The sequence below is a fragment of the Juglans microcarpa x Juglans regia genome, chromosome 4D (genome assembly GCF_004785595.1).
Source record: "Juglans microcarpa x Juglans regia isolate MS1-56 chromosome 4D, Jm3101_v1.0, whole genome shotgun sequence".
Classification (NCBI taxonomy): Eukaryota; Viridiplantae; Streptophyta; class Magnoliopsida; order Fagales; family Juglandaceae; genus Juglans; species Juglans microcarpa x Juglans regia.
Window position 1 is genome coordinate 30,593,570 of NC_054600.1, and position 21,441 is coordinate 30,615,010.

Genomic DNA, 21,441 nt, shown 5'->3' on the forward strand with positions numbered 1-21,441 from the left:
AGGAAATATTTCCTTTTTTTTTTTAAAAAAAAAAATGTTGAAATCCACACGCGCAGTCTCTCTCACATGTCACAAATAAGGCTGTCTAGTCAATATAGAACTGGGTTTCAAGGCACTATACGACTAAGACAACCACCCCTTTTTTTGGCCCCTGTACTTTGAGACCACAGTACTAAATACGAGAGTAGGGACCAAGATCTAGCGATCCTCACACCACGATGTATTATTTGCACCTGTTCTTAATTATATGTTTTATACTCAACCATCCTGTTGTGCAAACTTTCATAATTTCAATGACATTGTTGCTAATTAATTTGTAACACCAAACAAAATAATCAGTGTCATCCCAATGGTATTCTTTGAGTTTTTGTTTGTAAATTATTTGAATGACACTTTCAGTGTTATTTCTCTCTTTCTTTCTAGATTAATCATAGTACGAGTAATGCTATTCTTTATTTTAAATCTTATCATTATTTATTAAAATAATGAATTTTAAATGATTTCATAGTCTACCAACTTAAATAATAGCTCTTTAAATGTGCCACATATATAACATTTATGATAAATGATGACATCTTTTTCTAAGAGACTGCAACTTAATAACTGATCAGAGTAATTTAACGAGAGAGAGAGAGAGAGAGAGAGAGAGAGAGGCACAGGGGTAAACGCAGAACTAGTTAACTCTACGTACGAGATAAGTCCAACATTTGAAACGTAAAAAAAGTGTAGTACCATGCAGATGGGGAACAAGTAGTACTGAGGAGATTGATCTATTCTCTCTAGTCATGCAAGTGAGACTTTGATATATAAAAGATCCAGTACTCGAGGTCCGGACGCTCCCAGTCCAAGTGAATTTTTCTGCATTTGCCGGGAGAGCAAAAGTACTACGTTCTGGCAGTACTATGTTACAGCATTGGCCAGGATCGTGGGGAAAGACCACTTGAAGTACCCCTCTATTCTATATGTTTGGTTAATTTGTTTGGTCTACAATGAAATGGGGATAAGAATTGCCAAATGATAATTAATTATTAATGTTGCAACTTGTGATTTTGTCAGTTTGTTATTCAATTATTAGCCAGGACTTCTAGATTTCGTATCTCAAAGTACTATATATAAATATTGATATATTGTACTTCAAATTACGATTAGGTACAGTATCATCTATTAATTGATCTAGCTGTTAGGATGAATGAAAATAAGTCATGTCACATGTGTTACAATTTTGACCATTAAATCTTGATGTATAGTGGGCCTACATGAATATTATAATGTTTTAATAGTTTGAGGATATAATAATATCATGTCATTATTGATAATTTTATGAGCAAAGTATACATGATTATTTAAGAGGGTGGAAAACGTAATTTTCTTCATTTTATTAAATAAAAAAAAAAAAAAAAAAAAAAAAAAAAAAAGGTAGAAGAATTAGAATTCAAGAGTACGTTGATTTAAAAAATAAAAAATAAAAATTCAAGACTACTAGTTATACAAAGCCCTAGACACTCGTTAGGCTTTGACCCTTTTTTTCTTGGTCTATGAAGAACGGATATATAATAATGATATATCCATTATTATATATAATGGATATATATAATAAGAATGTATAAACATGGTTCTTCCCCCTCTAAGCTTAAACATCGATATCCGATCAGTAGACGTAAAGCTTTAGTTCCGTTGGACAAAAAGTTCGGTGAAACTAACGTACAGCGCCGGCCAACCTGGCCTGTAACCTGGCCTTACAGAGTTTGCAGCAAAAACCGGCCGGGAACGTCGTCGGCCGTACGTGTTTGTTTCTTAGATTTGACAATATTAAACATTCGTGCATGGCTAGCTGCTGCACTGTTTACAGAAAATCTGGCGTTTACTGATCTTTGCACGTCGAGCTTTTACCATTCATACTAATTCATACGTTGCTCTCAAATATATATAGTTTGTATACGATTAATTATTATTTTTTTACTGCATGCAGTCGAGAATGGTTTAACTTTTCCTTCGTCTTTCGACCTTCTTTTGCCCATGATTATGTTGTGAGCAAAAATGTCGTAGGCATCCGAATAAAGATGACCGAAAGTTTCTTTTCCTTCGTGTCATGTTTGGTCTAGATTGAAATAATCATCAGAAGCTGGCCTGCTTAATTACATGGAGAATCATGAACGCCTCCAAGATAGACCACATGCAGAGAGTCCCATAGAATCTAAAGACCGGCCAACCAATATTGCTAGTTCCATAATAGACTCATTTATTGTATCGATTCAATTATCTCTTTTTGTTAAACGGAATCTCTATCTTTTCTTAAAAAAATAGGTTTTTTAGGTCGCTCTTTTCAATTCTTGCTAATAATTTGTTTCTAATATACGACTGAAACCAGAGGCTTTAATTGGAGATGCTTTGACGCCAACCCCACGTGAGGTTTTTCAAAGTTGAGGTAGCTAACAATTGTCAAAAGGAGTAGTTAGGCTCGCTAAAAGCTAGCTAGGAAGAAGATTAATTACTGAGATGATCAAGTCTTTGAATCAGACACCCCAAGAAAAGGGAATAACTTTGTCATTAGGAAACTTAATTGCTTCATCTCTCTATTATTGTGACAACAAATCTCTGTCATTCTTCACCGACTAGTTTTCAGGTCGCCTAAACAACAATTATGAATGGAATCTGTGCCAATTAGCAGGCGGATGCAGCTAGAATCTGTTTTTGGTACTAGGATGGTATTGTTTCTAGCTAGATATCGTTTCTAACTCCTTAATTATAGTATTTCAAAAAAACAATAAAACTGAAACTACTTATAAATTATTATAATTAAACTCGAACAAATTAACAAGTTTTTGGTAATTCATTTTAAAACAAGTTTCAATTGTCTTTTCTTCTTCTTCTATAAGACCAGAAAATAAAAGTGTTTCCACATTTTCTATTTTGTTATTGTTGTTGGCGCTAGCTTATGCTGTGGTCTCTTCGAATAGGTTGGGGTTAAAACGTCATAGCTGCAGGAGATTGGAGGACGGCAAAAGAAGGAAGAGATCGATAGAAAATTGAGTAGGTTGCTGAGCTAGCTTATGAGTAATGTTTTCGTGAGTATTCAGACATGCATGTTGGTTTAGAATGTGTGACAACTAATCCTATAAATAATTAATATGCTTTAGCTACAAAAAGATTCTACAAATATAAATCTACAAATTGACTTGGTTTGATGTAGTAAATTAAATTGTAAAGTTACTTTTGTTATAAAAGAGATTTAACGTTATAGTACATATTATGACTTCTCCAAAAATATATATATATATATATATATTATGACTTTTCATATAAAGTCATGTAAGTTTGTAGATTTATTTTTATGAGATATTTTTGTAATTGTAATACTTTTGATTATTATAAAATAAAAATAGCTAAATAAAAGTAACGATTTTTTGCTTTCGTTGATTAAGAGCAAAAATGACTATAATTTCGACGAATGAGTAGCGAACTAAAAATTGACAGAAAAGATCAATTGCGACGATTTTGTCTACTTTTTGCAACGAATTAAGGCGCTACAAAAAGTATTTTTTCTTGTAGTGAAGAAATACTGAAAATTGCTAACAAATTTAATTTTTCTCTCTCTCTCTTTTATTTCATAGTATTTTTGGGCCGGTTAATAAAACGAAATACAATTTCTTAAAAAAATTATCAAAAATTATATATTATTAGTATTATCATTATTATAATTATTATTTGTGCTTGCATGGGAGTTACTCATGATAGGGATTCCCACGCTTCGATCCCTTTCGAGATTTGACAACTTGGCCACTTGCATATATATTTCAGTTTTCCGTTTTCGGTAATTTGTTGCTCCCACATAAAAAGAAAAAAAAAAAGGAAATTGCCAAATTTTCAGAGTTTTCTTCTTGGTTCAAGCTTATCATGATCATGGCAAAAGTTGAGCCTTAGTAATTATAATATGGTCCATTATATATACAACGTCGTAGTAGATTAGTTCTCAACTTCGGTGGAGTTCAGATTTCAAATTAATATCTTAAGATTGTTGAGCATCATTAATAATGCCACTTGCAATTTGCAAATTATCTTTGCGTTGCCAAATAAAAACAGAAGGTCGAATTATATACTATTTGATCATGGCAATCTGATCATGATGCGAGCTGATATTTTCTTTCTTTATTGTACAGGCGTACTTTGATATTATATATATATATATATATATATATATATATATATATATTCCTTATAATTATAATATTCCAAGTAGTTATAAGTACTTCTTCTTGATCTTTTCGGTGATCGATCCAAAACTGTTTCCACCATTTCACATCATAAATCCTTCATGCACGATCGATGCTCATATCTTTGAATCTCAAAGTTTTTGGGTAAGGTCATTAATTTATTCTGATCAAGTTGCCAAAATGCATGCACGAACCTGGCTATATGGGTCAAATATAGCATCTAATCTGCCGTAAACTATATTTTCCTGATCTAATGCCAATGGTCGAGATCGAACCATTTAATTGAGAATTACGTATCTGGAACTGGGATATCTGCCAAACTAAAACGTCCTTGAGGGCCTCCAATTAAGAGGCATAAATTAAAGAATAAAGTCCCGGTACTGGACCAACATGCATGCATCGAACATCCTTCGATGCATGTCATGATGTATATAATAATATAGAACTCCTCGAACACAAACATTAATTCGTATGCTCCATCGTTTGATACAAATAATTGGAGAAATTAAAAGAATGTACATGATTTGTTCTTGTTTTTTTAATTAGAAGAATCTTGAAATGATCTTCACGGCAAGTAATTATGAGTACCCATTAATATGATGAAATCATGATCAGGTCATGCATGATGCTATATTATATTTTCCTATAGTAACAAGAATAGAAAGTACTAGAATATATAGAAGGGAATATTGCATTAACCTAGATGTGTAATTAATATTGATAACTATATAGTTACGAGAAAAACGATTACTTTCTTTTTATTATAAAATTAACAAAATAAAAAAAATGTGATGATCGATCACAAAGATAAAATATCCTGTTTCGAATAAGCTGAGAGAAACCATTTACTTGAGTTTTGCTACTTATCAATTATATATATCATCTGATTCACACATGACCACACATCGCATTTTTTTTTATTTTTTTTTTCCTTCTTAAATTAATTAAATTTTTCTACTCATCATCCTGCATATACCACCACGCATTTGGTAAGAGGGAAAAAAACGTGGTTTGTGAGAATAATGAATATAATTTTTCATTAACTATATATTCAAGCCATGCACTTGATTAACTTTTAGAATAAGTAATAACTTTACATGATATTAAAGACGAATTCATCAACATGTTTAAGTTGAAAATTATGGACAAGGTTTAAAAATTCTCTACATGATTGGCTCCTGTTTTATTTCACAATCTTTGTCACCGTGATCGAGATGGGACGCCATCGCATGCATGAAGTGTCACACATCTACTGACCCTAATAATTCGTTTGATTAAGCTTGAAGTATTAATAGCAGTATCAAAACAAATCGATCCGTGAATTAAAGTTGTGTTTTATGATCAGATCATAATGTTTCTCTGGGCACAGCTAATATATATACGAGTAATTAATTAATTAATTAATTGAAGTACGCAAATATATATTTAAATAGTATAAGCTAATTAAGTCGGATTATCTAGAAACATATATAAAGGACGTTTGATTATTCGATTAAAAATCACCATTAATAGACGCTTCCAGCTTCTACACGATCCATCGCCAACTTTTCAATGAATCATCATTGCAGAACACCGAATAATATTTGTCGATCATGTCTCCATAATGCTGTGAGTACTTGTGAGCCTGATCGTCTTCATTGATTAAGTGGAGATCTTTAGCTGCTTAACCCCTGAAAAAGTCCGAGCCACTTTAACAGATTTGGCCCAAAATAGAAAAAACAATCCTGCCGGTTGCAGCTGAAAGAAACAACTAAAGAAACTGATCACACATTATATATTAATGATCAATATAATCTGGATTTTATGTTTGAAACCGATCGATTTCTGAGTTAATAGGATCAACAATTCATGTATATATTATCCGTCCAGACTTTACCTTATGTTTTGAAACAAGAAAATTCTTAACAGATCAATTGCTGTTCTAATTCTGACGTTATTCCCGCGGATCAGATCAATTAATCCGATGATTGGATTGGACGTTTGTACTATATAAACTTTTGATTTCCCTCGGCTGGCACCCAGATGGAAAAACCAGACGCAGCATAAGATGGATGTTTTTAGACGTGACGGCAGGGAAAATGTTGCCATGGCTATGACTCATCAGGGACCCACAAATTAAGCCATAGTGCTAAGCCCACTCGTGGCCACCACGCCCACTGGTCTCTATCCTCACTGGTCTCTAATTTTCTTTCCCCACTAGCTAACATGCACCTTCCAATAACCTGGATATTCCCGTTGCCATTTCTTTTCTAGATTTTTGTGGAGGCCGGGGCAATTTGAACTTAATTTCAGAGGTCGACCATCTTTCTCTGCATGCCAGCTTGCAGAGTTTGATCGAAAGCATGTATTATTGTTTTGTGTGTTTGGCAACTCCAATGGAGGGAGCTGGCTCATCATGTAAAGGTGCATGGGGTACGTACTATAAGAACCGTGGCACACTTTGCTTGTAATTGTATCATCTGGAAAGTGGAAACAACTCTTTCAACTTTCTATATGAATTGATCTAAAGTTTACACTGACGACTGAAGTGAATTTTATGACATGTATAATTAATCATGATCCACGTGAGTTTCAACGGTAATATATTAAATGTTTAATCTTAGCTAGTCTTCTTCAAGCAATTAAAATGCAGATCGAAGATGATATTTTGCAGTATAATATATATATATATATATATATATATATATATATATATGTTATCTTTATAATTATTGTGATGGGCCAGCTTGATCTGTAGTTTTGGCAGACGTTTTTGGTGATCAGTATAATTTGCAAGTTTTATGAAAAATGAAAGTCCATTAATCATGTTAGTAACATTCAAGTTAATAAGGCCTGCAAGGATGCTGGAAGTGGATTTATTCATTATAAATTTTGTTATCTTTAATTATATTTTTTGTGCTGACATATTTTAATATGAAAAGTAATAATTAACAAGATTTAAGATAAATGCTAATATATTTTAATTAAATAATATAAATAAATTATAATTATATATAAATAAAAATGGTGTACAATAATTCGGATGAAAATATTATTTCCTAGTTGATATATAATACTGTCATTGAAAGATAAACTCAAATCACGTATGGTATCTCCTTTTACATTTGTTTTATTTGAACAAATTAAAGCAAATGTACTTGGAGGGAACATGCCAAGAACATAATTATTGCAGTAATTTGTGCATCTTTGGAAGTCATGAAAAGATTGCTAATCGATTCCCTTTATTTGTCAAAATCAGAGTCCCCCCCCTCCCTTTTATTTTTGAGTGCCTATTGCACTAAAGTAGATGGTCCAAAATAGAATTGATTGTCTTGCAGTACTACCACAAAGGAACGTTATATCTTACAATGTGTCATTCCATTATCGAGGCTTCTTTAGCCGCCATTAATTATCACTCGAAGGTTCTTTAATTTTCACGTTTCTTTTTAGCCCTAATTACTTATACATTAATTGTAAAATTTAAGCAATTAAGTACAAATACCTCTTGAAATTTGTAAATATTTTTTAACCCAAAGCTTAATTTTCATTAATTTTGACATACCGTCCCTATCAAAACACACAAAAAACTGAAAAAAAAAAAAGTGTGATTTTCTTTGAAAATGCCCTAACAACGGTCTTCATCCGGCCGGGTTTTTTTCAGAGTTTACAACTTTAATTTTCTTTATTGTTTTTTTATTTGAATGTTTTGATATTTTTCTTTTTTTGTTCATTTCTAGCAACTAAATGAATAGAAACTCAAAAATAAAATGTATATTATATCCAATGAATCATCCATTTTATTTTTTTATTTTTTTTACTCTCTTCCCCATGTGGCTTTTTATTGGTGGTCAATGAACATGTAAGTCGCTTTGATTTAAAAAATTAAATATATAGAGTTTGAATGGCTTTGATTTAAAAAGTTAAATATATAGAGTTTGAATGTTACATCAATATTTTTTTAAGAAAAAATATTCATAATATGTAGGTTTTGATTTTTTTTTTTTTTTTCAAAAACATCCAAGTTTGACCCGGTCTAACCTGTTCTGAGTTTCAGCCCAGTTTTGAAACTCGGGTTCTCGAGCTAGAATTCAGATGAACAGTACTACTCAAATGATTTTTTGTATTGGGTCTAGTAAAATAAGGGATCATCTTGGCATGAGGTCCGAATCAAAACGATGTACACATTTCATGCGAAGAACTCAAAAGTTGGTGAATAACGTGAGAGGGAATCAATTTGGCAAATCATCGCTCAATTGAAAAAAAAAACTTCCATATATTCCTCCACGTTAGAGCAAGGGAAGCTTATTCGACATAATAAAGTCAATTTTTTATTTTTGATTTGATCACAGGCTTGCGCATGATATGATTAGATCTCTGCCCACTCAATGACATGACTGCAGTGTTAGAAAATACAAAAAAATATATATATATATATATATAAAGTGCGAAATTTATTCCAACTTTAGGCAATAGTCACGTGCTTATATATACCAAAACTGGTGGCTCATAAATAATAAATAAATAAAAACTTGGTATCTTTAGGGTACAAACTACAAGGACAGCCGCAAATGATTTAAAGCAGGTTTTCTTTGGGAATTTATACCTTTTTTTTTCAAAAAGAGAAATTCCATATTTATAATGAGAATTTTGACGTTTATTTTTTTTTAGATCAAATAACCTTTAAGCTATTAAATTTATCACTTAATATGACTCGAAATATTAATTACAGTCTAAATTGTCTAATCTGTATTCTAAATTAGAGAGTAAATGGTAATCTTAATATTCTGAATGCCATGTGACAAAATAGACAATGAAATTATGAAATTGAATTCAGAAATTGATCGGAATTGATCGGAAATTATGGTCACTTGGAAAAATGCAAAGAGTACTTTGACAACCGGCATTAACCCACTTTTTTGGAAACTGATTGGGCCTTTTCTTAATTCACGACTAGTCCAACCCAAACTTTACAGAGGCCCAAGGTTGGGCCTTAATGTTTTTGATTGCAGATCATCGCATTAAAATGTCCTCGCGGAGTGCACCCGAAATTTGCTTGATTGCCATGCCAGCCCATCTCCCCTCACGCCTCAATCTCCTGGCAACGTGGTGAACTAGTTGAGGTCGAGTAATGCTCTTTTTATCTTAATTTGTATCATTTTTAATTATAACAAGTCACAATGTTAGCATAGGTTTTATTCCTCCTTCTTTCTAAAATCTGTGTTTCAGATTAAACTCAAAGATCTTTATTTCAGAGATTCGAAAACCTCATCTTTCATTTTTTTTTGGGACTCGTGTATAGTATTGAGTTGTTTGGAATGGCCACAGTTGGGGCAAAAGTTGGTCAAGAGGGACGGCCGATGCTATGGTTGATTGCTTGTGCAGCGGAGCTCGTGCATAGGAGGGTCTTCTGCGCAGTGGAGGCTAGTGTTCATGCAAGCTGGGTGCTCGCCATCTGGGCTCGGGATGCCGATCCTTGCGGTGGACACGCTGTTCTAGGCTCACACCAATGCTCATGAAGGGTGGTGATAGCAGGGAGAGAGATGGGCTAAGGAGAGAGTAGCGAAGGGGGGAGACGAGCAACGTAAAATGCATAAGAATAAGGTAGAAAAAGGCAGTAAAAGGAAAATAATAAAATAATAAAAGGAAAGTATAAGGAGGCAGTAGGCTTGGAAAGAGATGAAACCCTAAACTCACTTGCTATGTGTTTTTGTATTTTTAATGTGTTTTCTTTTTGCAGTTTTTTATTTTTTAGTATTTAATAAAAAAGAAATAGGCTATTTGGACTTGTGTCTATAGTAGCAGAGTCCCGTATTCCTCTTGACTGGAAGGACGGAGGGAGCTAATGTTTCTCTTCTTTGGAAGATGGGTCATTTAGTTCTGTTTTTACAAAGCGTTCCCTCTGTTAAAAAAGAGTTTTATATAAGTTAATACAATATCCGTCATAAATGAATTTGTGTGCGGGGGTGCCCAGAGCAGATGCGTAGTTTAGCTTGCAGTTCAGGTTTTTCTTGTATTGATAAATCACAATTGCAATTTCAATTCATGGAATGAAATGAAGTCCGTTTCCATTAAAAAAAAAAAAGAGTTGTCTGAAACATGTATTATTTAAGGTGCCAACATTTATAATAAATTAAATTTTATTTGTAGTCCTAAGTGAGAGACTGCATGTGTAGTCTTATTGATGAATGAAGTAAAAAGAAAAAAAAATCATTTTATAAATGATATTATTGTAATTTAAATTTTTTTTAAACATAACTGTATGAGCTTGCATGAACAGTCTCCATTTGGGAATTGTATGTAGACTAACTATTTATAATAAGAGAAATCATATTTGCAGTTATAAAGTGTGTAAGTACCACGCACTCATTTAAAAAAACGAATAAATATGAGACCCATATAAAAAAAATTCATTTATTAATAGTGTATCTCACTCTTTTTAAAAAAGAGTGCGTGATGCTTGTAGAATCTATAACTGTCTCTAACATTATTCTTAAAATAAAGAGTAATATAAAAGAATTTGAAGCAGCCATACTTAAAAAGATAATGTTTATTAATTATATTTACTATAATATCAATCAAAGGATAAGGTAAAAAGCTCCTAATCCTTTATATCTTATCCAACAAGGATGAGGAGTCGAAACAATCTAAACTTCAAGATATTAAAAAAGAAAATAATCATATTAATTTACTAGATTTTCTTGGCCCATTTCTAGATGGCTTATTCATTTATATATTAATTGTTTGGATGTCCATTGTCAGATACTTTGTCACGAATATAGTTGTAGTTGTAAGTGATTTATATACTTATATTTTCATTATATATTTTAATCATATTAATCTGGCCTAAAAAGGTATTTGGATAAGTTACACTCATTTGTATGAAAATATGTCGAAACGAACCGTATTTAGGTTAACTCACTTTAGTTGACAATTACATGAGTTATATGGATTTTGTCGTTTTACTCGTTATCTATGTGAATTATGTCATTTTATGGTTTTAGGAGTTGATTCGTTCAATTAATTCCTAACTGAGTTGTGTTTAAATTTACCCATATAATCAAATGTTACATAAGAGTAATGTTAAAAACAGATATGAGTTGTGCAAAAATCGTGTGCTCAATAATGAAATATACAATTAAAAAATTAATTTTTCATGTAAATTTTATATTTACTTAATTTTTCAAACAAAATATGCAGCACTTGGGTACTCTATCCTTCACAAATAATTAGGCTTCGTTTGGATCATTAACCTATCTCAACTCATCATTACAATTTTTTCAAATCCAATACAAAATATAATAAACAATTCAATTTTTTCAAATCCTAAAATAATAATAATATTAAAAAATAATATTCTAACAATATTTTATCATCTCAACTCAACTCAACTCAACTCACTTCAACATCCAAACACAACATAATATTACATACAATTATCAATTATACAAGTACTATGCAACTTTTTTAAAGGAAATAATATTTATTATTAAAAAATTAATTTTACCTCATTTGTATTCAAAACTCATCTCAATCCACCTCAATTCATCTCATTTTATTATTGCAATTTTTTCAAATTTTTATACAAAATATAATAAATAATTCAACTTTTATTTTACTATTTAAAAATCATCTCAACTCATCTCTAAATTTAAATCACTCTTTATCTCATTTATGCTCTCTGTAATTATAAATATTATTTCTCAAATTTAAAAATACCACGTATGAAAAGGCTGGACAGGTTACCTACCTATAGGCTACGGTTTTTCAGGCCCGGAGCGGCATTGATAATTCGTTGATTGATAAGAGCCTGCGCGGTCTCCTGGGTCTTTCCCCCGTCCTCCTCACCCACAATCTTCAACGCCCCGTTAAGCTATTCCCGCGGCAAATCCGTCTCTAGGACTAGCGGGGCGTTCAAGCTCACCAACCCCCCCTTCGAGTTTTCATCCTTCATCAGTTTTATTCGATTCTTGATATTATCCATATACTTATAGAGAGAGAGAGAGAGAGAGAGAGAGATTAGATCGAGGAGTAGCGATGGACGGTATAATGAACAAGCTTCGGAACCTGGACGCGTACCCGAAAATTAACGAGGACTTCTACAGCCGCACGCTCTCCGGCGGCGTTATCACTCTCGCCTCCTCCTTTGTCATGATCTTGCTCTTCATCTCCGAGCTTCGTAACTCTCTTCCCCATTTCTAATTAGTCGCGCCCGTTTATGCACTATTTTATCTTACGAGGGTTTCAATTTTTGTTCTCTATATTTTGATCTAGTTCTATGCAAACGCTATACATACATAGATACAATTTCTTCGTGATCTGTTTAAATTGATTAATATAATACAGGCCTTGATATTGGTAATTGTTTTTCCTATGCTGTAACGGTCAAGAGGCTGAGTCATTGGATAGTCAATTAGGACCAGGAAAAATTCACCAGGCTTTGTTCCTGCCATATTTCTGATAAATTGGATTTAGTCTATTTTTTTGTGGAGAATATTTATTTCTTCGAATGATAAGAGTAAAACTAAAAAGTTTGAATGATAAATTGAGTAATTTTTGTTGTTCTTTTTAAATACGTCTGGCTGGGGAACAATGATCCGCAACATTACGTAGTCAGAAGGTTCTAATTCTGGTCTGTTCTAAACTTTCTCGCAATTCAAAATGGTTTGAGGACTTTATAAACTTTTTTTGGTGCAATGACATACATAGATTCACATCGTTTAGCCCTATTGCTGCATTCTTTGCGTCTCAATCATAAGTGACAAGGACAAAATCTCGGATGAATTAATACTTGGCTCTTAGGGTAATTAGTGTCTGATTTTTCAGAAGTCTAGTTGTGGTTACCCTTACAGCTTTGCTAGTTGTATGGCTGGTGTTGCTTCAATGTAGATAGATAACGTAGTGCTTTTGTTTCCTTCATCTATCTTTCAATTGACCGAGTACCATTGACTAAGTAGCATAATTTGTGTTATTCTTCTAAATTGCCAACTATGCCTTTTATTGTGCATTGGTTTCAGAATTGTATCTCCATGCTGTAACTGAAACAAAGCTCGTGGTAGATACTTCCAGAGGAGAAACACTACGCATCAATGTAATGTTTGTCTTTTCTGTTTAAAAATTCAATTTTTTTGTTATCTTTCTATAAACCCTAGAATCTTGCATAAACTTTCTTTGAGGTGCTGCTACAACCATTTTTTATGACACTGGGAGTTCCTTGTTGTTCTTGAGGGCTCCTGGTTCTCCTACTTAAAGCTCCTAATCTGCTTTATTTCCTATTCAAACAAGATCTTATTCAGAATATGGCATTGATCCTATAGTTTTTACCTATATTATTAGGGTTATGTGATATACTTCAATTGTCCACTTAAGTTATTGATTTCATGTTCCCCATGGTATTTTAAACTGCAGTTTGATGTTACCTTTCCTGCCCTCCCATGCTCTATACTCAGTCTCGATGCCATGGACATCAGTGGAGAGCAACATCTTGACGTGGTATGCCTTGCAAGAATATTTTTTTTCACTTTCTTCAATGGTTATGTGTTTACAATTCTGTTTATGAATTTGCCCACTTTCTTTCAAAAAATTAGTTGTAAATGCTGATGCTTCTGATTAAGTTTCCCTCCCTCTTGCCGTCTTTCTCACACCATCTCTCTCACACATACGAAGATGCAGAAAAGCACAAAAGACTCTTGTGATCCTCTCAGTTAGAGCATGAGTGGGATTGATTGTTTGACTTATTTTGCTTGCAGAGACATGACATAATCAAGAAAAGATTAGATGCTCATGGAAATGTTATAGAATCAAGACAAGATGGAATTGGTGCTCCTAAGGTTGGTAATGCAGTTTTCCTTGCAGTTTATTTCTTGGTACTAACACACACATGCCAGCACGTATGCATATGTGCGTGCACACACACACACACACACACACACATTAAAAATCGCTTCAAATTTTTACTGGATATACTGAGCTTTAAATTTGGAGCATCTTATCTCCAACCTAGTGTTGTTATGTTTGCTCAAGAAATTTGTGTTTTGCAACCCATGAGAGATGCAGAAAAATGAATTGGAGTGATAAAATGTTACATGAAATGAATATTTTGCATTAAAAAAATCTGAAAAGGAACAATGTTGGAGCTGTTCACCCATAATATCAATGAAAAGCCATTTAGATTATGAATATTAGCCTCGAACAACCTGGGCACTCTGATTCTTGTTCAATAAAATTTCTTGGTTTTGATCTTATGTGGCGTTATTTTGCAACTGGGATTACCTTAAAGTTATATCATGGAATTCAGTGACTTTTTCTCCTAATCAGTCCAGTAGTACATCGTCTTTGTTCTTTCTGCCAATTTAGTGATACTTTTCCTCTTTGTTTCTCTCTACTTATTTCCTTATCTGCTCGACTCAGATTGATAAGCCACTACAGAGACATGGTGGCAGGCTCGAGCACAATGAGACATACTGTGGCTCCTGTTATGGTGCAGAAACGGTATGCTTGTCTGTGCCCTGTGCAGGCCCTTTTAGTGATTCAAAATTTTTTAATTTAGTGTTGGAAGCTGTATGTAGCTTGTTGAACATAAAATGTTGAAAGTTGTTGGTGCAATATGGGTATCATCGATTCTGTTTCCGTCACTGCAGGCAGATGAAGATTGTTGTAACACCTGTGAAGATGTTCGTGAAGCATATCGAAAGAAAGGTTGGGGAATGTCGAACCCAGATCTGATTGACCAGGTTCGTCTTTCATGGAAGCTTGTTTATCCATCCTGAATCTGCAAATATTTTGTAACAAGCTTTCAAGACTGGAAAAGTAGCCTGATACTGGAAGAATAACATGCCTTTATATACTTCTATTGTACTAGACGTGTATCTTTAATTTTTACCTTATTGGAGAACTTTTATGTGCAGGTAGAGATATTTTTTTAATCTTTTGATTTTCCTCCACTATCTGATTAGTACACACAATACTATTTGCTTCTTTAGTATGATATCTTATAGTGCGGTATGCTTGAGACAAACAGATTTACCACCACCCCGCCCCCTTCCCCTTCCCCCCTCCCCCCTCCCTCTCCTCCACCCAAACACTATCCATCCAAATAAAGAAGTGATCGCTCCTAATTTTTCCCATTAGTTTGGTACTGGAAGCTGGAGGGGATATCAACTGGCTAACAATGACCGAGGTTGAATTAAACATTTTTCTCCTAATACTGGGTGGTTTATTTTTTTCAAAACGGAAGGAATAAAATGTTATATTTGGTGTCTAAATTCCCTCATGTCTGCATTATGCACACCTCATAAATATGGCCTTGAAAGTATAAAGTGAAATGGCTACTAGTTATAGCTGGCCTAATTTGGCGTGCTCAGTACTGTCATACATGATCAGAAAAAAAGCAGCTATTGCATCTCCAGAACACTTGTACTCATATGGATCTTTGTGTAGTTATGTCCAGTAGATTTATCATGGAGGAAAATGCCTCAATTAAATTATAGACAACGATTCCTGTTGCAAGTTTAATTGTTCACATGATTACTCTGAAAAGCTTAATGCTACCTTTTACCGTGTTTAGGTCCTAACTTATTCGAAACTTTCCATATACTTTGAAGCTTTTACCATTGTTGATTAGGTTAGAACCAGCAACTGATTAGATCAAACTAGATTTGAAATCCTGTTTTTAAACATCAAATTTCCTATTAAAACAGTTCTGTATGTTTTGATAAATTAAAATTGATTAGTATAGTTGTGGGCCAGTAACCCTTCAATAAAATAACAGGTGTGACAATCGTCCCTCCATTCCAGTTTAATTACCACTGTTTTTTTTTTATGAGATATATACTTAAATATTATTTTTGGGTCCTCCTCCCCAACCCCCCCCCCCCCCCCCCGGCGGGGGTGGCTCACACACATATAAGATTAATCTGGATCATATGAGACCACAAGTACATGGTGTAGCAGTTCTCTGCAACTATTACCTGTCCAACTATCTAATTGGGGCATTATAATTTTGATCAATGTAATATTTGCATTAGATAATGAATATGTATTTATAAAAAAGATAATGAATACTTTAGTGGTGATAGTGCAAGATGTATTATATATAATACCAATAACATGTGACAATCAGTGCAAAAGAGAAGGTTTTCTACAAAGGATTAAAGACGAAGAAGGTGAAGGATGCAATATATATGGATTCTTGGAAGTCAATAAGGTGGCAGGAAATTTTCATTTTGCACCTGGAAAAAGCTTCCATCAGTCGGGCGTTCATGTACATGATCTGCTAGCATTTCAAAAGGATAGTTTTAATGTAAGTTATGAGCCTGATCTTTTCATTGATATGCTATTGATCTTTTGACCTTTGTTTACTTTCTGATATGGCATCTGATAAATATGCTATATGTGATACAGATAAGTCACAAGATCAATAGATTAACTTTTGGAGACTATTTCCCTGGCGTTGTGAATCCTCTGGATGGGTAGGCAATTTTTTTTTTCCTTTCACCCTAGTCCAATGAGCCATCCCTTTTACAAAAAACATAATTCAATTTTTGTATATTTGTCACATTGTATATATTAAAATAAAAATTTTGTATTCTGTACAATTTTCAGGGTGCAATGGACACACGAAACACCAATTGGGATGTATCAGTATTTCATCAAGGTTAGTGTCTTGGATGATTGCCTCGTGTTCTCATATAATGGAAGCCAAGCATTTTGATGCCTCTCGATTTTATTTTGATTATTATACTCTCTAGGTTATTTGCCTTCTATAACCTCTTTATAAGTCACTTGATTTTTTTTTTTTAAGTCACTTGATTCTCTTGGAGCATTTGCACCAAACTCTATCTGGTTTTACAGATTTGCTTTATTTTGTAGGTTGTACCTACAGTATACTCAGATGTGAGTGGGCACACCATCCAGTCAAATCAGGTGCGGTTAAACTCACAGAAGCCATTAATTAATTATTTTTCTCTTGTATACAGAACATGACATAATACAAACTTGAATTTGATTTTGGCAGTTCTCGGTGACTGAACATTTTAGGAGTTCAGAACTAGGTCACTTTCAGTCCCTTCCAGGAGTATTTTTTTTTTATGATCTTTCTCCAATTAAGGTGGGTTTGCAATTCACAAGAAAAATCTCTCAATTTTACAAATATACTTGGTGATGCTGGAACACTATTGAGGAAACTTTTCCTGTGTGATTCTGGTGCGTGGACTTTTACTTTTGGGCACACTTTTATTGTATCTGGCTTGCATTCCGCAGGTAACTTTCACAGAGGGGCACATCTCATTTTTACACTTCCTAACAAATGTGTGCGCTATTGTTGGAGGTAATTCCAAAACATTCCCTTTCATTTCTCGATCCCAAATTTATTGAGAAAGAACGTTTCTTTTTTAATGTTTGTTTTGATGCATAACAATGATGTTTGGCTGTTGTGTTCAGGAGTTTTCACCGTTTCAGGAATATTGGATTCATTTATATATCATGGTCAAAGGGCGATTAAGAAGAAGATGGAAATTGGTAAATTTAGTTGATGATTGATCTGGTTGGCAATTGTCGCTGCTGTATTTGGATATTTGGTCGGTAGATGGCTTTATGGTGAGGAGGGCTAAATTAAGAGGAGGGAACTATCCAATTGACACTCCGTAATTTTGGCTGGGCCGCTTATGATCACAATTTACAGCTGAAAGTATTCTCATTATATCTGTTTGGTCACTGAAGGTTGAATTCCCACTTGACAGCTCCTTTTTGCCCAGTCTTACCAGTTTGTAACTGCTCTGTTAATCTGACTTATCGGGGGAGATTTCCTAGTGAGACATGTCGAGGATAAATCAGGCTTTTTCGAAAGATAATTGTGAATTATATATATATTACATGTTTTGCCCTTGCTGAAGGGGAAGAGTGTAATAGTCCTTTTTGCTTTGTCGACTTTTCCCCTACCTCCAACATTTTCAATATAGTTTACGTTATATTATTCATGGGCATTGCTACTAACTCTAAAAGAGTTTGGTTCAATTAGCCTCCCAATTCGAAAGATGGTTTAGTCTCGTGTTACTTTTTTTTTTTTTGGGAGAAGGGGATTTGTGGACCTTAAGATTAAATAGGTTACAGTATAATAATCTATACTCACTCCAGTTGCATTTTTCTGATCGTCGATCATTCAGAGTTGCTGGTTAATTGATGGTTAATGGGATGCATAAATGCATCAAATAAAGCCACACTCGAAATCAGGTATCAAGGGTTAAAAAAGTTATACTCCTGATGTACTACTGTAAAGAATTAAAAACTAATATTTTTTGCGAGGCCGACAGAAGTTGCCAAAAAGGGCAAAAAATCAAAACAAAAATAAACAGAGCCCAAGATACGGCCCAACTTGCCCGATACAGTTGGGCCAACGGATAATAAATTGACCGAAGAGAAACGGCGCTAGGGTTTTCGTCAGCTCGCCTCCCTACGTTACATATAAACCCGAGAAACCCTAACAAAGCTTCGTGCGGCCGAGCGAGCGATAAGACAGACAGATAGGCTTAGCTTCATTTCGTCGGCGACGCTGTAATTTCCCCCCACTTCATAACTTTCTTTCACATCATTTCGTTTTTATTGAATCTTCATCTTTCTCCAACTCTCTATTTGGTTGCTGAGAATACTGCATTTTGGTTAAGAAAATCCAAACTGGTTTTCTGCAAATTCCAAGGTATAAACGAATATCTTTTGCCTTTTAACCTTTTTGTTCTGCCCCTTTTCCAGATCTATGCGTTTTGCTGCTCCATAGTTATCATAGTCCGGTTTATGAATTGGTTAATGCTTTTTTAGATTTTTTCGGGGATGGAGTTTTTGATTGTATGTCTCGAGTAGCTTCTGTTTGGTTTCTGAGAAAAAAAAGTGGGGAAATAGAAGAAAAGGGAATTTTATTTTTAATCCAAGTGTAGTTTCATTTGCCCAAATAGTCGAATAACCTGGCTATTAAGGTGCTTCCTTCATGCCCATAAGAATAGCAAAAATGGTTTTGTTGTGTTGAACATCACGTGAGCATTCTACGGGGTTAAAACAGCGCCTGAAGAAGATAAAATATTGTATGCTGTATAAGCTGTATCACGTCCATTTTTTTGTAATAGCCCTGTTTTTACTGATGCATAATATTTGTTCTTTGAAACACTGATGTGAAAAAAGAACGTGGTTAGAAGAACATGGTTTATTGCACCGACCACAAAAAGCATGTCTGAACTTCCATTTGAGGGTGCATTTTAACGTATATATATGAAACAAATTCTGTTTGCATCTAACAGCATTTCTCAGTTTTAGTTTAGAAGGCGTCACTTGGACCCCCGTAACATACATTAATGTCCAAGCACAAGATAAAGATTATTTTTTAATCTTTCGTTGTGTGGATTGCACTTAGTTCAGAGCTTTTCTTTGCTCCATGTACCATATGCTCATGGTGTTAACCGTATGTTTATTATTTGAATGTATATCTCAGTCATTCCATGGCTTTACAGGTAAGAAATGGTTAAGCACAACAATGTTATCCCTAATGGGCACTTTAAGAAACAATGGCAGAATTCTGTAAAGACCTGGTTTAATCAACCAGCTCGGAAAAACAGAAGAAGAATTGGTGAGTTTTTTTCCCCTTTAGGGATGTTGTTCCCCATTTCTGGTACTGAAGTGCTACAATTTGAATGTTCACTCATAAAAACACCATGCATGCATCCTTCAAGGCAAACACTTTTGTTTGGAGACGGAAATTTTGACTGACTTTTGATCTGTTCTGTTCAATAATTATCAGCTCGCCAGAAGAAGGCTGTCAAAATTTTCCCCCGTCCAACTTCTGGACCTCTTCGCCCTATTGTACATGGGCAGACATTAAAGTATAACATGAAAGTAAGGGCTGGGAAGGGCTTTTCTCTTGAAGAACTGAAGGTGGGGTGTCCTGAATGTCAACTTTACTGTCTATTAAAGTTTGGTTTACCCTATACTAACTTGTTACTACACTGGTCAGTTTATTTGCAATATTTCCTTGTTTGCTGAACTCACAATCCTTGAAAATCAAGTTGTAGTCAGTAGGATGCATTCTGCTTCTGAATCTCCATAGATGTTTCTAGCGAATGGTTTTTTGAAGATAGTCTCTAAAGATAATGGTTGTTCTCTTGCAACCGAACAGAGGGTTGAATCCTAGTCTTCCCTTTCCTCTCGCAGTCATGCTTAGTATATGTCAGCTTTCTATTGTTCTTTATATTGTTTCGATATTGAGAGTTTTTTGTAATCCAGCAACTTTCTTTGATATAAACAGGCTGCTAACATTCCCAAGAAACTTGCCCCAACTATTGGGATAGCAATTGATCATCGCCGGAGGAATCGTTCCCTGGAGAGTCTTCAGGCGAATGTACAGAGGCTGAAGACATACAAGGCAAAGTTGGTTGTCTTCCCAAGGCGTGCTCGCAGCAAATCTAAGGTTGACTTATGGCTGAACTCCAACGGCTGGACAATAGTTATTTGCTTGTGTTGCATTACATCTAACTTTCGTACCTTTACTGCAGGCTGGTGATTCTGCACCAGAGGAGCTTGCAACTGCAACACAGGTCCAAGGCCCATACTTGCCGATAGTACGGGAGAGGCCATCTGTTGAGCTGGTGAAGATTACTGAAGAGATGAAATCATTCAAGGCATATGACAAGCTTCGCATTGAACGGACCAACACACGACATGTTGGTGTTAGGATGAAGAGAGCTGCAGAGGCTGAAAAGGAAGAGAAGAAATAGTTTTGGTTTAATGCCCCATCAAGAAGCAGCCTTTGGAACTTCTAATGTTGAAAGGCGTTTTGCATTTTTGGTTTTACACATTTATCTGGACTCTTGAGACTTTTTATTTTAGGTTGTTTAAGGTCCGTGGAATTCATGAATTTTCAGGGCTTGGTTATGTTGACCTCTATTTGGTAATGGTTCTGCTTCCCTTCTTGGTATGGTTACACTTTAGTGCCGTCGTTTATAGTGTTGGATGAGATTTTGGAGTTTGAAATAACTAAGCTATGCCTTAAGATGCACTTTGGTGGGGAATTTTAGCGAAGTTATGGTCTTCGTTTAGGGCATCTCACTTGTATCAGAAGTGTTATTAATTGATAAGTTGGAAATTGAGTTTGGGTCGTTGGCTCCCTGGGCTCCGCTCCAGTTTGATGTTGTGGTTGAACTCGTTTAATATGTGTGTAGAATTTAAAAAATGATGGAATTTGTGGGTTTTATCTATGGGGGAGCTTGGTAAAGGT

At 34.4% G+C, this 21,441-nt stretch overlaps 2 protein-coding genes across 3 annotated transcripts; both read left to right on the forward strand.

Annotated features, from left to right (window-relative positions):
- Positions 1-11,987: 11,987 nt before the first annotated feature.
- Positions 11,988-17,840, forward strand: LOC121261538 (endoplasmic reticulum-Golgi intermediate compartment protein 3-like). The gene is made up of 13 exons (XM_041163961.1): positions 11,988-12,366; positions 13,205-13,278; positions 13,596-13,679; positions 13,937-14,017; positions 14,598-14,678; positions 14,828-14,920; positions 16,309-16,488; positions 16,590-16,657; positions 16,791-16,842; positions 17,058-17,111; positions 17,203-17,295; positions 17,448-17,514; positions 17,628-17,840. The coding sequence occupies exons 1-13, from the start codon at positions 12,225-12,227 to the stop codon at positions 17,717-17,719; spliced, it is 1,161 nt and encodes a 386-aa protein (XP_041019895.1). The 5' UTR covers positions 11,988-12,224; the 3' UTR covers positions 17,720-17,840.
- Positions 17,841-18,584: 744 nt separating this feature from the next.
- LOC121260631 (60S ribosomal protein L13-1-like) lies at positions 18,585-21,139 on the forward strand. 2 transcript variants are annotated; one of them, XM_041162571.1, is made up of 5 exons: positions 18,585-18,737; positions 19,682-19,797; positions 19,969-20,102; positions 20,473-20,634; positions 20,720-21,139. In XM_041162571.1, exons 2-5 carry the CDS (start codon positions 19,689-19,691, stop codon positions 20,939-20,941), a joined length of 627 nt encoding a protein of 208 aa, XP_041018505.1. In that variant the 5' UTR covers positions 18,585-18,737; positions 19,682-19,688; the 3' UTR covers positions 20,942-21,139. The 2 variants fall into 2 exon arrangements, with proteins under 2 accessions (XP_041018505.1, XP_041018506.1); XM_041162572.1 differs by having other exon boundaries at positions 18,621-18,879.
- Positions 21,140-21,441: the final 302 nt, after the last annotated feature.

What these genes read in the sequence shown, in the direction of transcription:
- LOC121261538 (XM_041163961.1), top strand. Translation starts at nt 12,225, where the DNA reads ATGGACGGTATAATGAACAAGCTTCGGAACCTGGACGCGTACCCGAAA. An exon ending in GCTCTTCATCTCCGAGCTTC is followed by an intron (nt 12,367 to 13,204) that starts GTAACTCTCTTC and finishes CATTGGTTTCAG; the next exon opens with AATTGTATCTCCATGCTGTA. An exon ending in CCTGTTATGGTGCAGAAACG is followed by an intron (nt 14,679 to 14,827) that starts GTATGCTTGTCT and finishes CCGTCACTGCAG; the next exon opens with GCAGATGAAGATTGTTGTAA.
- LOC121260631 (XM_041162571.1), top strand. Translation starts at nt 19,689, where the DNA reads ATGGTTAAGCACAACAATGTTATCCCTAATGGGCACTTTAAGAAACAA. An exon ending in GAAAAACAGAAGAAGAATTG is followed by an intron (nt 19,798 to 19,968) that starts GTGAGTTTTTTT and finishes AATAATTATCAG; the next exon opens with CTCGCCAGAAGAAGGCTGTC. An exon ending in GTGCTCGCAGCAAATCTAAG is followed by an intron (nt 20,635 to 20,719) that starts GTTGACTTATGG and finishes CCTTTACTGCAG; the next exon opens with GCTGGTGATTCTGCACCAGA.